The sequence below is a fragment of the Antechinus flavipes genome, chromosome 1 (genome assembly GCF_016432865.1).
Source record: "Antechinus flavipes isolate AdamAnt ecotype Samford, QLD, Australia chromosome 1, AdamAnt_v2, whole genome shotgun sequence".
Lineage (NCBI taxonomy): Eukaryota > Metazoa > Chordata > Mammalia > Dasyuromorphia > Dasyuridae > Antechinus > Antechinus flavipes.
Window position 1 is genome coordinate 671,886,943 of NC_067398.1, and position 11,524 is coordinate 671,898,466.

General features: G+C 46.7%; 1 protein-coding gene across 1 annotated transcript in view; it reads left to right on the forward strand.

Moving 5' to 3' along the window:
• Positions 1-11,208, forward strand: part of LINGO3 (leucine rich repeat and Ig domain containing 3) — a 28,115-nt gene extending 16,907 nt beyond the window's left edge. The window contains 1 exon segment of the mRNA XM_051972236.1: positions 242-11,208. Coding sequence (XP_051828196.1) covers positions 242-1,321 — 1,080 coding nt within the window. The 3' untranslated portion in view covers positions 1,322-11,208.
• The last annotated feature ends 316 nt before the right edge of the window (positions 11,209-11,524 follow it).

Below are 11,524 nucleotides of genomic sequence, written 5' to 3' on the forward strand. Positions count from 1 at the left end.
GGTGCTCTGTCCACTGCGCCCCCTAGCGCCCCGCGACTGCTTTTTGACGGCGGAAGAAAAGATTTGTCAAAAGCATTTTCAGGGGTTTTTCCCACGAAGTTGAGGAAGTCCTCCCCACCCTCCCCCGTACCGCTTGTCCCCTTGCTGTAACAGGAGGCGGAAGCCCGGAGCCCTTTCGGGCCGAGCCCTGCTTTCTCGGGTTGGTTCGCCCCTAGCTCTGACGTTCTGTGATCCCTTCCAGGTCACAGCCAGCAGCCTTCAAGGCCTCAACCTGAGCTCGCTGTCCGTCACCTACACCAACATCAGCGCGGTGCCCGCCGCGGCCCTGCGTCACTTGGCCTACCTCACGTCCCTCAACCTCTCCTTCAACCCCATCAGCACGGTGCCGCGCGGCTCCTTCCGGGACCTGGTGCGGCTGCGCGAGCTTCACCTGGCCGGCGCCCTGCTGGCCGTGGTGGAGCCGCAGGCCTTCCTGGGCCTGCGGCAGATCCGCCTGCTGAACCTGTCCAACAACCTGCTGGCCACGCTGGAGGAGAGCACCTTCCACTCCGTCAACACCCTGGAGACGCTGCGCGTGGACGGCAACCCCCTGGCCTGCGACTGCCGCCTCCTCTGGATCGTGCAGCGGAGAAAGACGCTCAACTTTGACGGGCGGCTGCCCTCGTGCGCCACGCCCGCCGAGGTGCGGGGCGACGCGCTCCGGGAGCTGCCCGACTCCGCCCTCTTCGAGTACTTCGTCTGCCGCAAGCCCAAGATCCGCGAGAGGCGGCTGCAGCACGTCACGGCCACGGAGGGCCAGGCCGTGAGCTTCTTCTGCCGCGCCGAAGGGGAGCCGGAGCCCGGCATCACCTGGCTGACGCCCCAGCACCAGGTGGTGACGGCGGCCAGCGGCGGCAGGGCCCGGGTGCTGGTGGGCGGCACGCTGGAGATCCGGGAGGTCCAGGGCCAGGACAGCGGGACCTACGTCTGCGTGGCCAGCAACGCCGGCGGCAACGACACGTACTTTGCCACGCTGATGGTGAATCCGGGGGCCAACCGGACCCTGGGGCCCGCCGAGGGGGGGGACCTGGCGGCTCGCAATGACACGCAGCCCCCCCGCTTCCCCCTGGACCTCACCACCATCCTGGTGTCCACGGCCATGGGGTGCATCACCTTTCTGGGGGTCGTGCTCTTCTGTTTCCTCCTGCTCTTCGTGTGGAGCCGGGGCCGGGGCCAGCACAAGAGCAATTTCTCCGTCGAGTACTCCTTCCGTAAGGTGGACGGGCCGGCGGCTGCGGCTGGCCAAGGGGGTGCCCGCAAGTTCAACATGAAGATGATCTGACTCCTTCCAGCCGCCTGGGATGACCTCTTCCCATCAGCCCCTCGCTGCCTCCCTCCCGGCCGGGAGGTCCTAGTGTTCCCGCCTTTCGCCTGCTCCGCGGGGTGAAGGGGGCGGTGAGCCAGCCCTCCCTTTGGCTACCTGACTTCGGCAAGAGCCTCAGTTTGCTTCTCTGGGAGGGGGGGAGGGGAGAGCAAGTAGGCCCTTGCTCTCTGGGGCCCCTTCGGACTCTCAACTCGCTGATCTTATGATCCTTCTCCCTGTTAGCGAGTAGATCTCCAAGGGGGAAGGGGAAGTTGTCCCCCCAGAGGCCCCTCGGCTAGGGTGATTCGATGTAGGGAAGGGGCTCGTAGTTAACTTACCCCAGTGTCTTGAAGGGGGAGTTTCCATGCCTGAGAAACTCCAGATCATGCAGTGAGGAGAACCAGACCTCAGCACCTAATCTCCCCTCTACCCACCTCCTCCAGGGTCTGGGTGAGTGTCTCCCCACCCTACCTTAACCTGAGTTTTAAAAAAAATAATCAACTATGCATTTCTCAAAGGGTGGGGAACAAGAGGGGAGGCACAGCCGGGGCTTGGTGGAGGGGGGCTTATTTCCTTCTCAAAAACAGAAACAACGCCTTTGGGCAGAAATGCTTTTTTCCCCAAGGATGCATTTCTAAAGGCTTTTCAGCCAAGGTCTTCTGACCGCTGACAGGGCTGCAACTCTGGGTAAAACAGGGGAGGATCCCTTCTCCTTCCCTGTCCTCCTCAGGCCCTGTGCAGACCTTAGGTCTCCCAGAGAAGGGGCTGGAAGGGGTGAGACATCCTATGGCAGCTCTCAGCGACTTGGGGGGCACACAGGTGAGACATCGGTAACACTCACCGCTAACCCTGGGGGCTCCTACCTGAAACCGTACCCGTAGCCCGCGTGAGGGGGACCATGCAGTTTCCTCCTAGATCATACCCAGAGCACATGCACAGCTCAAACTCAGAGGCCCAGTGACCATAGAGCTGACACCCAGAGCCTCCACCCGGGGGCAACTCTCAGTGCCCCCACTACTGCCCAAGGTCAGCGACAGGGATGAGACGACCTTTGCCCCAGCATCTCCCACTCCATTTTCATGGCTCGTATTCTCTCATGTGGCAGAGCTGGATATGGTGAAAACCAAACCGGAAGGAGCATGGGCTCAGTTGCCACACTACCAAAATGCTTGGCGAATACGACTGGGGAAGTGGTGTGTTTGCCTAGTGGTTAGAGCTCCTGAGAGTGAGATCAGAATCACTGTCTCCTTGCTGTGTTGTGTCTCCCCCCCAGCCTCAGGCCTGGACCCTCGACTGGGCCCATCCCAGAAAGCTGGCCTATAAACCCAGGCCACTCGGCACAGAGGAATGGGGAGAGGGTGGCTGTTGGGGAGCACCTCCCCCTTGCTAGGGACGCATTCACGGGATGTTTCAGGAGTAGACTGGGCAGCTTCTCAGAGATTATGTGAGTGGGGCCTGGAACTATAGGGAGCACTAGGCAAAGATGGCCTGAGCTCAAGGGAAACTGCCAGCTTGGCCCTGGAGCCTGGAGGGGAACCCAGCAGGAGAGAAACAACTTGCTTCAGAGTAGACAGGGAGAGAGCAGGAAGAAGCCTCGAAGGCCATCACATAGGCAGGCAAGGTGGTACAATGGAAAGAGCCATGGGCTCTTTTTGGGCCGGGGGCTCGTGGGATTGTCCACCCTGAATGGATGGCAACGAAGCTGCTTTTCAGAGTTTCTTCCAGCTGCATGGGGAAAAGGGGAGAGGGGGGCTTGTTTTTATAAAACATCCAGTCCAGCCCCTCATTTTTCAGAGGAAATTGAGTCAGAAATGTTAATGAGCTGGGGTTGGGGAGGAAGGGGCAAGGGAGGGGGAAAGAGGGGTGGGATTCTGGCCACAGCCTTTGTTCATCCTCAGTAGTCAGGGCTGAGAGAGAGGTGGTTCAAAGGCCTGCTCATCATCTCTCTTTTCTCCTGCTGCTGCCGGCTGTTTCAGGAGAACTGGGCTATGGCCTCAGTTTCCCCTCTGCACAGTGGAGCTGGAGGCAGAAGATTTAGACAAACCTGATTTGTTTCTTGACTTGACTTGCTTTATTTCTCCCTACGCCACCATGGCTTTTCCTATCAGAAAACCGGAGTCCTCTTTTTATTAGGCAACCACAGGAAGTTTGCTCATTGGAAGGGGACACCTTTTTTTTTTTTAACCAATAAAAAGTAGAGATTATAGTTACCTTTCTGTTCTCCAGAATCATAGTAACTACGAAATGTCAGAGCAGGAAGAAGCCTCGAAGGCTGTCACATAGGCAGGCACAGTGGTACGATGAAAAAAGACTCAGAAGTCAGAGGATCTGAGTTCAAATTCTGCTTCTGATGCTGACTGTAAGCTTGAGGAAGTTGTGTAATTCCCCTGGGCCTCAGTTTCCACACCTGTAAAATGAAGAGTTTGGACTGATTTCTGGGGACTCTTTCAACTTTTAATGCTTATGATACAAATCTCTTATTTTATCTCGGGTGATTGAGACCCAGATAAGTGAAGTGAACCTCTGATTCAGAGGTCATAGGAAGGGAAGGATGCTGGTTAGTTCAGAAACCTAATAGGAGGGGCTCACTGCCTGCTAGGATTCCAGCCCCCCAGGGATCCACAGGCAATCCCAAGTGCTGCTACTCACCCCCCACAGTGGCCCAATATTCCAAGCTGGGAGTTCCTGTACAAAAGCTTGTGAGGAATTAAAGAGGTCCAGCAATGGGAGAGAAGAAGGGCAGAGAGAAATCCTGAGCTAGCATCAGGGATTCAGATAAAAAAGTAGAAATCAGAATTTAGCTCTACCATCAACCTGCCTGCACAATCTGGGTCTCACTTTCTGCTCTTTCGGGAGGGGGTTGGACTAAGGCTCAGGCCCTCCTAGAACTGATTTTGGGCTCTGTGCTCTTAAGCCCTGCCTGTGATAACTTTCCCTATTTAAAAGAGTGGTTCATGATTTCCTCCATCCTGATCTCAGAACTGGTTCATATCACACTCAGCTTCCTCCTAACACCATTTTTTGTCTTTGGGTAAAGGAAAACTGAGACATGATTCTTCCTTTTAAAGGTATACCAGTTCTGTCCCAGGGGATCCACAAATGAATGTTGATGGAGCAGGGGCCAGTCAAAGCTGCTAACAAAGACTGGTGTGATCCTCCCAACTCTGGGGAGAGCAAGGGAGCAGAGCAGAGGGTCTGGACACTAGGGCTGCTAGGCTGAAACCCCAGCAGCGATGGGCAGGGAGGGTGAATTAGGACAAGTCATCCGCTCTGGATCTAATTCTTGTTTTCTGGAAAAGAGGAGAGTCCAACCTTCCTTCTTTCTGCCCTTTGCAGACAACATAGATGAAGAGTTCTTTTTTATGAGACAAGAAGTCTTGGATCCCCTGGGGCAGAGAGACTGGCCCCAGAACAGTGGACTTATTTCCTATCGCCATCCGATTTTTCTCTCTTCCAGAAGAGGACATAAGTAAATCCCTTTTTGGCCCCCTCCTCTATAAAATACCTTGTCTCCACACGATTTTCTGTATAAAAGCATGTGTGATCTCTCTAAGCCCTCACTGGCTTCTGCCTCCTTCTTGGGATATGTGGTTATGGGGGGAAGTGACAAGGGAAAAACTCAACTGAGACATTCCTTCATTGTATGACTGTACAAGGGGTTCAGAGACATCTCACACAGCACAAAAAGGGCTATCCCAGTCTCTGTTCCTGCAGACAATAAGGATTTGACCCCTGAAAACCTAGGGAAGGAAGCCCTCAGAGTCTTGCTAATGAGTTTTCTCCCCTTCTCCCCTCACCCAACTCTGTGAACAGGTCATTCTTAATTTTCTTTCACTTAACGGTATTTTATTTTTCCAATTATATGTAAAGATAGTTTTCAACATTTATTTTTGTAAGATTTTGAGTTCCAACTTTTTCTTCCTTCCTTTCTTCCTTCCCTTCCTCCTGCTAAGACAGAAAGCAATCTGATATAGGTTATACATGTACAATCATGTTAAACATATTTCCACTTTAGTCATGTTGTGAAAGAAAGATCAGAACAAAAGGGAAAAAACACAAGAAAGAAAAAACAAAAAACAATAAAAGTGAAACTAGTATGCTTTGATCTGCATTCAGACTCCATAGTTCTTTCTCTGGATGTGGATAGCATTTTCCATCACAAGTTGTTTGGAATTGTCTTGGATCATCGCATTGCTGAGAAGAGCGAAGTATCCTAGTTGATCATCACACAATGTTGCCATTACTGTGTACAAGGTTCTCCTGGTTCTGCTCACTTCACTCAGCATCAGTTCATGTAAGTCATGGTTTTTCTGAATTCTGTCTGCTCATCATTTCCTAAAGTAGAGTTAGATTCATATAACGCAATTTGATCAGCTATTCTCCAGTTGATGGGCATCCTTTCAATTTCCAATTCTTTTATACCGCAAAAAGAGCTGGTATAAATATTTGCATATATATAGGTCCTTTCCCCTTTTTAATGATCTCTTTAGGATACAGATGTAGAAGTGATTGCTGAATCAAAGGGGATACACAGTCTTAAATCCTTTTAACATAGTTCCAAAGTGCTCTACAAAATGGTTGGATCAGTTCACAATTCCACCAACGATGCATTACTATTCCAATCTTCTCATTCATCATTTTCCTTTTTTTGAATGGATCCTTCTTGAGCAGTGAAGCTTATAAGTTCAGTGAGTAGAAAGGTTCATAAGTAGGAAAGGCCAGGGTGGGGAAAGAAACAGGACCATTGTTGCTATAATAAATGGAACGTTCCCCTTTCAACAGGAGGACTGAGCAGTCAAATTTGGGTTTAGGAAGTGGGAGGTGGTGGAATGGATTTAGTCAGACCATACGTGGAATCCTGGGCCCCACATTTTGGGAAGGATGTTGACAAACCAGTGTACATCCAGAGGAAGGCAACCATATATGGAAGAGGGTTGGTTGAGGGAACTGAATATTTAACAAGGAGAAAAAAAAAGACATTGGGAGCACATGAAAGCTCTCTTCATTGTCATATGGAAGAAGCACGAGACTTGTTCTATTTAGCTTCAAAAAACAGAACTAAGCAGGGGGTGGAAACTACAAAAAAGCTGATGCAATCTGACAAAGAAATCCCAACATTAAGAATGGTCCAAAAACTATAAGGTATTGCATTCTTTATCAATGGAGGTGTTCAAACAGAGCCTTGGAGGATCACTTCTCAGGGATATTGTACACAGGAGGTTCACAATTAGTCTATTAGAGTTTATTAAGGGACAGCTATGTGCCATATGTACCATATGCTGTGTTAAACTTTGGGGATAGGAAGAAAGGAAAAATCAGTCTTTATTCTCAAGATGCTCACAGTTTCATTGGAGGGAGGGAGGAAGAGGCTGGAAGAGACAGCAAAATTCAAACAACTATTTGCAAGCAAAAAAATATGATAAATTGGAAGTGGTTTTAGGGGAATGAAAATTACTGGCTTTAGGGAGGATTGGGAAGGGCTTCTTGCAGGAGGTGAGGAAGGAGAACTTTTCGGGTATGGAAATGCCCAATCATGAAATGGAGAATCCTTCGGAGGAAGAGCAAGGACAATGTCTCCCAAAATACCTAAAGAAGATGAGTAAGATAAATGAAGACTGGAAAAATAGAAAGGGCAAGGTTATGCAAGGCTTTAAAATTAAATGAGATTTTGTATTTTATCCTGGAGGCATTCAAGAACTATTGAGGTGGATGAAATGGGAGAGGGGAATTGACATGGTTACACCTGTGCTTTAGGAAGATATTTGGACAGTTGAGTGGAGCAGGAAGAAACAAGTTAGGAGATCCATGAGCAGACTATGATAATAGTCCAGACATGAGATGGCCATGTCAGAGAAGAGAAAGGAGCGTATAGGAGAGATACTTCAAAGGTAGAAAAGTCAGAACCTGACAATCAGTTGGATATTGGGAGGATTGAGGAGTACAGGATGATATATTTAGATTGTGAGCTTGGGTGAATCAGAGAATGGTGGTATCCTCACTCATAGCAAAGTAAAGAGGAGAAGAGAATTTTTTTAGTGGGAAGAGAAAATCATGAGTTCAATTTTGTACATGCTGAGTTTAAGATGACTATGGGACATTTCAGGTTGAAATATCTGGGATAGTTGGAAATTCAAGACTGGAGGTTGGGAAAAAGGTTCAGGATGGATGGATACATCTGAGAATCATCTTTGTGGAAGCTGACAAGCTCTTCAAGTGAAATAGTATAAAGAGCTTTGGAGGAATTCCACTGAGGTACAGATTAGACTAATTGCTTCCAACGTTGAGGTTCTGATCTCATCACCTTATCAAATTCCACCTGCTAACACAAATTCTAACAGTCCTTTGTCTCTTAGCTACATCATAGGGTCCATCTGAGATCCCTGAGGCTACAATTAAGGGATAATGGTCTCCCTTTATTTCCTTTTAGGAGAAAGGCTTTATTCATAAACTTTTAAAACCATGGTTTTTTTTTTTTTTTTGATGAACACAAATAAAGTCTCTTCCCTTCTTACCTCTCTCCCTTTTATCCTAAAAGCTTACTGTTGATTATGAGAAAGTCCAGGCATAAGCACTACTCAATTTCCAACTCCAAATCAGCACTATTATTTCAAAGCCATCTCAGCTGAGATGTTTGCTCTCCTACCCTAACCATTTCACCATTCTGAATGTCTTGAGCCAGTCCACTAAGGATATCTTATTTGGAGCCCAACTCCCCTCTCTACGGTTCTATTCAGTTCTTTCCTTTTGGATTTATCCCTGCAGGTTCCAATTTATTTATTCCTATATGTATTTATAATATATTATTCCTATATATAGCTTGTTTGTACATATTGTATGTTAGCTTGTGAGCTCCTTGACATCAGGGACTATTTTTTCCCTTTCTCTGAACCCCCAGAGCTTAACACATTACCTGGCACACAGCAATCACTTAATAAATTCTAATAGAATTGTCTAATAGAATGGCTGTCTGCTAAGGCTTTCCTCTCTGAGTCAGACTGAGCCTCCCAACAGCTCCCTAGTGCTGTTAGAACTCATCTCCAAAATAACTCATGGGTTAAGAGTGATCCAAAACCTCTATAAGATATTGAGTTCTCCATCAATGAAGGTGTTCAAGCAGAGGCTGGAGATCACTTCTCAGGGCTATTGTAGACAGGAGGTTCACAATTAGTCGATTAGAATTTATCATGGCTGGAGAATTGCCATAGGGTCTTCCTGCCTCAAGTTTCTCCCCGCTCTCATCTTCCACTCAGCTGCCAAAATGATCTCCCTAAAGCACAGCTCTGTCATGTCATTTCCCCTCTCCCACTTATCACCCCTCCCGCCCTGCCCTTGAATGCCTCCGGGATAAATCACAGGATGCTTTCCCTCCTTTTATTTACTCCCGGCTTCCCAATTTCCCTACTTTTGTTTGAGTTACATCAATGGCAGATAGAGGAATTGGGTTCCAACTCCACCCCTGACGGAAGCTACTGTGTGGACTTGGGCTAGTCACTTAAGAGTGTCAGCCTTCTTTGGGTCTCAGGCTCCCCACCTATAAAAGCAAGACTCAGGCTAGGTCAGGGGTTCTCAAAGTGTGGCCGAGGGGTTCTGGGGAGTCCTCGTGGTCAAAACACTTTTCATAATAATGCTATTTTAATCTATAACATAGCAAATATCAACAAAACCTACACAAACAAAAATTCTTAGCGAGCGGGATTCTCCATTTTTAAGAGTGGGAAGGGGTCCTGAGAACTGCTGAGCTGGATGATTTCTCTGGTCTCCTCCATCTCCAAGAATCCACCAGTTTATTACCCACAAGTATAGTTCTCGGTGCTTTATGGCACGGTGACGTGGAGAGGACACAGATCATCCCCCTGATTCTACAGCTAATAAATGATTGTGTTTCCCCAGCATTGTATGGTTTACATGAGCCTTCCTCATGATCTCCATGAGGTAGGGACACAGGACAAATATCATCACCCCTTTACAAATAAGATACTAAAGTTCAAACCAGATGGAAGTTCCCAAAGTGCTCCACAAATAATCGGTTCCTCATAACAGCTGGAATCTTCCTCCCTTGCACTTGGTCCCCCGGGGCCGCAGGCTCTTTCACGAGGCAGCCAGCTGCTCTAAATGACTTGACTCGACTGGACAGCTGCTAAGTGGCTGAGCCAGCCTCCAACCCAGGTCTCTCCAGCACAGAGCTGGCTCTGGAACGGCTGTAGCAGGCCAGCTGTCTCTCAGGTGTGCCCTCACACTAATTTCTCAGCTAATGACATCCTGGGGCTGAAAACCTGAAAGGGCATAAATGTCCTCAAAGAACAGCATTACTCCTGCACCCTGAGTGAGTGATTTGGGAAGCCTCATTCAATCAATCAACGAGCACTTCTTAAACACCCAGTATAGGATTATTAGTCAATGATAAAACAAAGGCAAAAATGAAATAGTCCTTGCCCTCAAGGAGTTTACACTCCTTGGAGAGCTAATGTGCATGGACATATTTTTATATATGCACATGAACGCATTGTGTATATATGTGTGTATGTTTTCTTTTTTATTGTTTATTATTGTTTATTTTTAAAGAGTAGAGAAAAGAAAAATGAAAGGAAAATAAAACAAAAAGGAGCGTCATCGTGTGTCCAGCAGAACACCAAGAAGGATTCAAAATATATAATAATAAATTACCAGTTCAAGAAAGGAAATGTAATAGTAAAAGAAATTATAGATATGAATGTCCATCTTTTCTTTGCTTCCTTGTAGCTTGTTTTGTTCTCTGCTGTGTACTTTTTTTTTACTTTATTTTTTTTTCCCTTTCATACCTTCCCATCTGCCCCAAGCAAGCTATAGTAAAGCATCGATATATTTATATATGCATATAGATATATACATACATACACACATACATTTATATACACATGCATACACATTACACCCACCCACAGACCCACATACATGTACATATATCTCTATACACACATACATAGAGCAACGTGCATACATACCTACATATACTCACATATATACACACATGTACATATGTAAACAAGCCTTTGAAACAATATTAGTATGGCTGAATATAATGTAGATTTCTCTCTTGATTGAATCTTTAAATTTGACTTTGTCTAAGATCAATAATTACTAGCCCTACTTTTTTTCTAATAAATTTGAGAACTGATCCTTGTTGTATTTACGTATATGTCGCTTTTCTATCCCTGTTAACTCTTCTACTTTAATTCTGCTCCTTAACTTGCCTAGCTATTACTTAAACTCCCCCACCCATGGATCCCTCCCTTGTCTTCTGCCCTCACCCTTTGCTTCTCCCTTCATCCATCCCTCTCCCCTTAATTCTTTATAGATTTTGGAGGGTGCTATACTCTATAATATATATATATATAATGTTGCTTATTTAACCGATGTGAGTAGGTTTTCAGAATGACAAGCCCTCCTCCTGCCTCTAATGCTTCTGTGTCTGTTCTTCTGCACCTCATTTGTATAATATAATTACTATTTTTACCTTAACTCTGCCCCAATCTTTCTTTTGAGCTACCCAATTGCTGATGTCAATCTTAAACCTATGGTACACATTTCCATGGAAAAAATATGAACAATTTGTCCATGTTAAGTTCCTTGAAAATTGATCTTTGAGAATGGCTCTTGGATGTTCAATTTTCTATTGAGTTCATATGTACATATATGTATATGTATCTATCTATATCTATGTGCATGTATATATCTATGTACACAATCTGAGAAGAAGTAAAATATCTCCCTTCTCCCCCCACTCTCACTAGCAAGTGACTGACATAAAAAAACCAAATTGTTACAGGCTGGAAGGCCATGGTATCTTGTAATCAGCCAAAGATATATTAAAGATCTTGTCTCTCTGAGCCTCAGGCTGGATCTGCCCTTATTGACACATTCATAAATTGTCCCAGGAGAGATCAGAAAACACAAATGATAGAGGATCAGGGTGTGCCCAGGACCTAGGACTGGCAGTTCCTTTCCCATGTACCTGGAGGACTTTCTGTCTTTCTGTCATTGCTCCCTCTCATAAACACATGTATGCACACATGTTCAGACACTAAATTATAAAACCACAGAATATCAGAACTGGGAGGGTCCTTAGAACCCAGGAGGTCAGGGCTGGGAGGGCCCTTAGAACCCGGGAGGTCAGAGCTGGGAGGGCCCTTAGAACACAGGAGA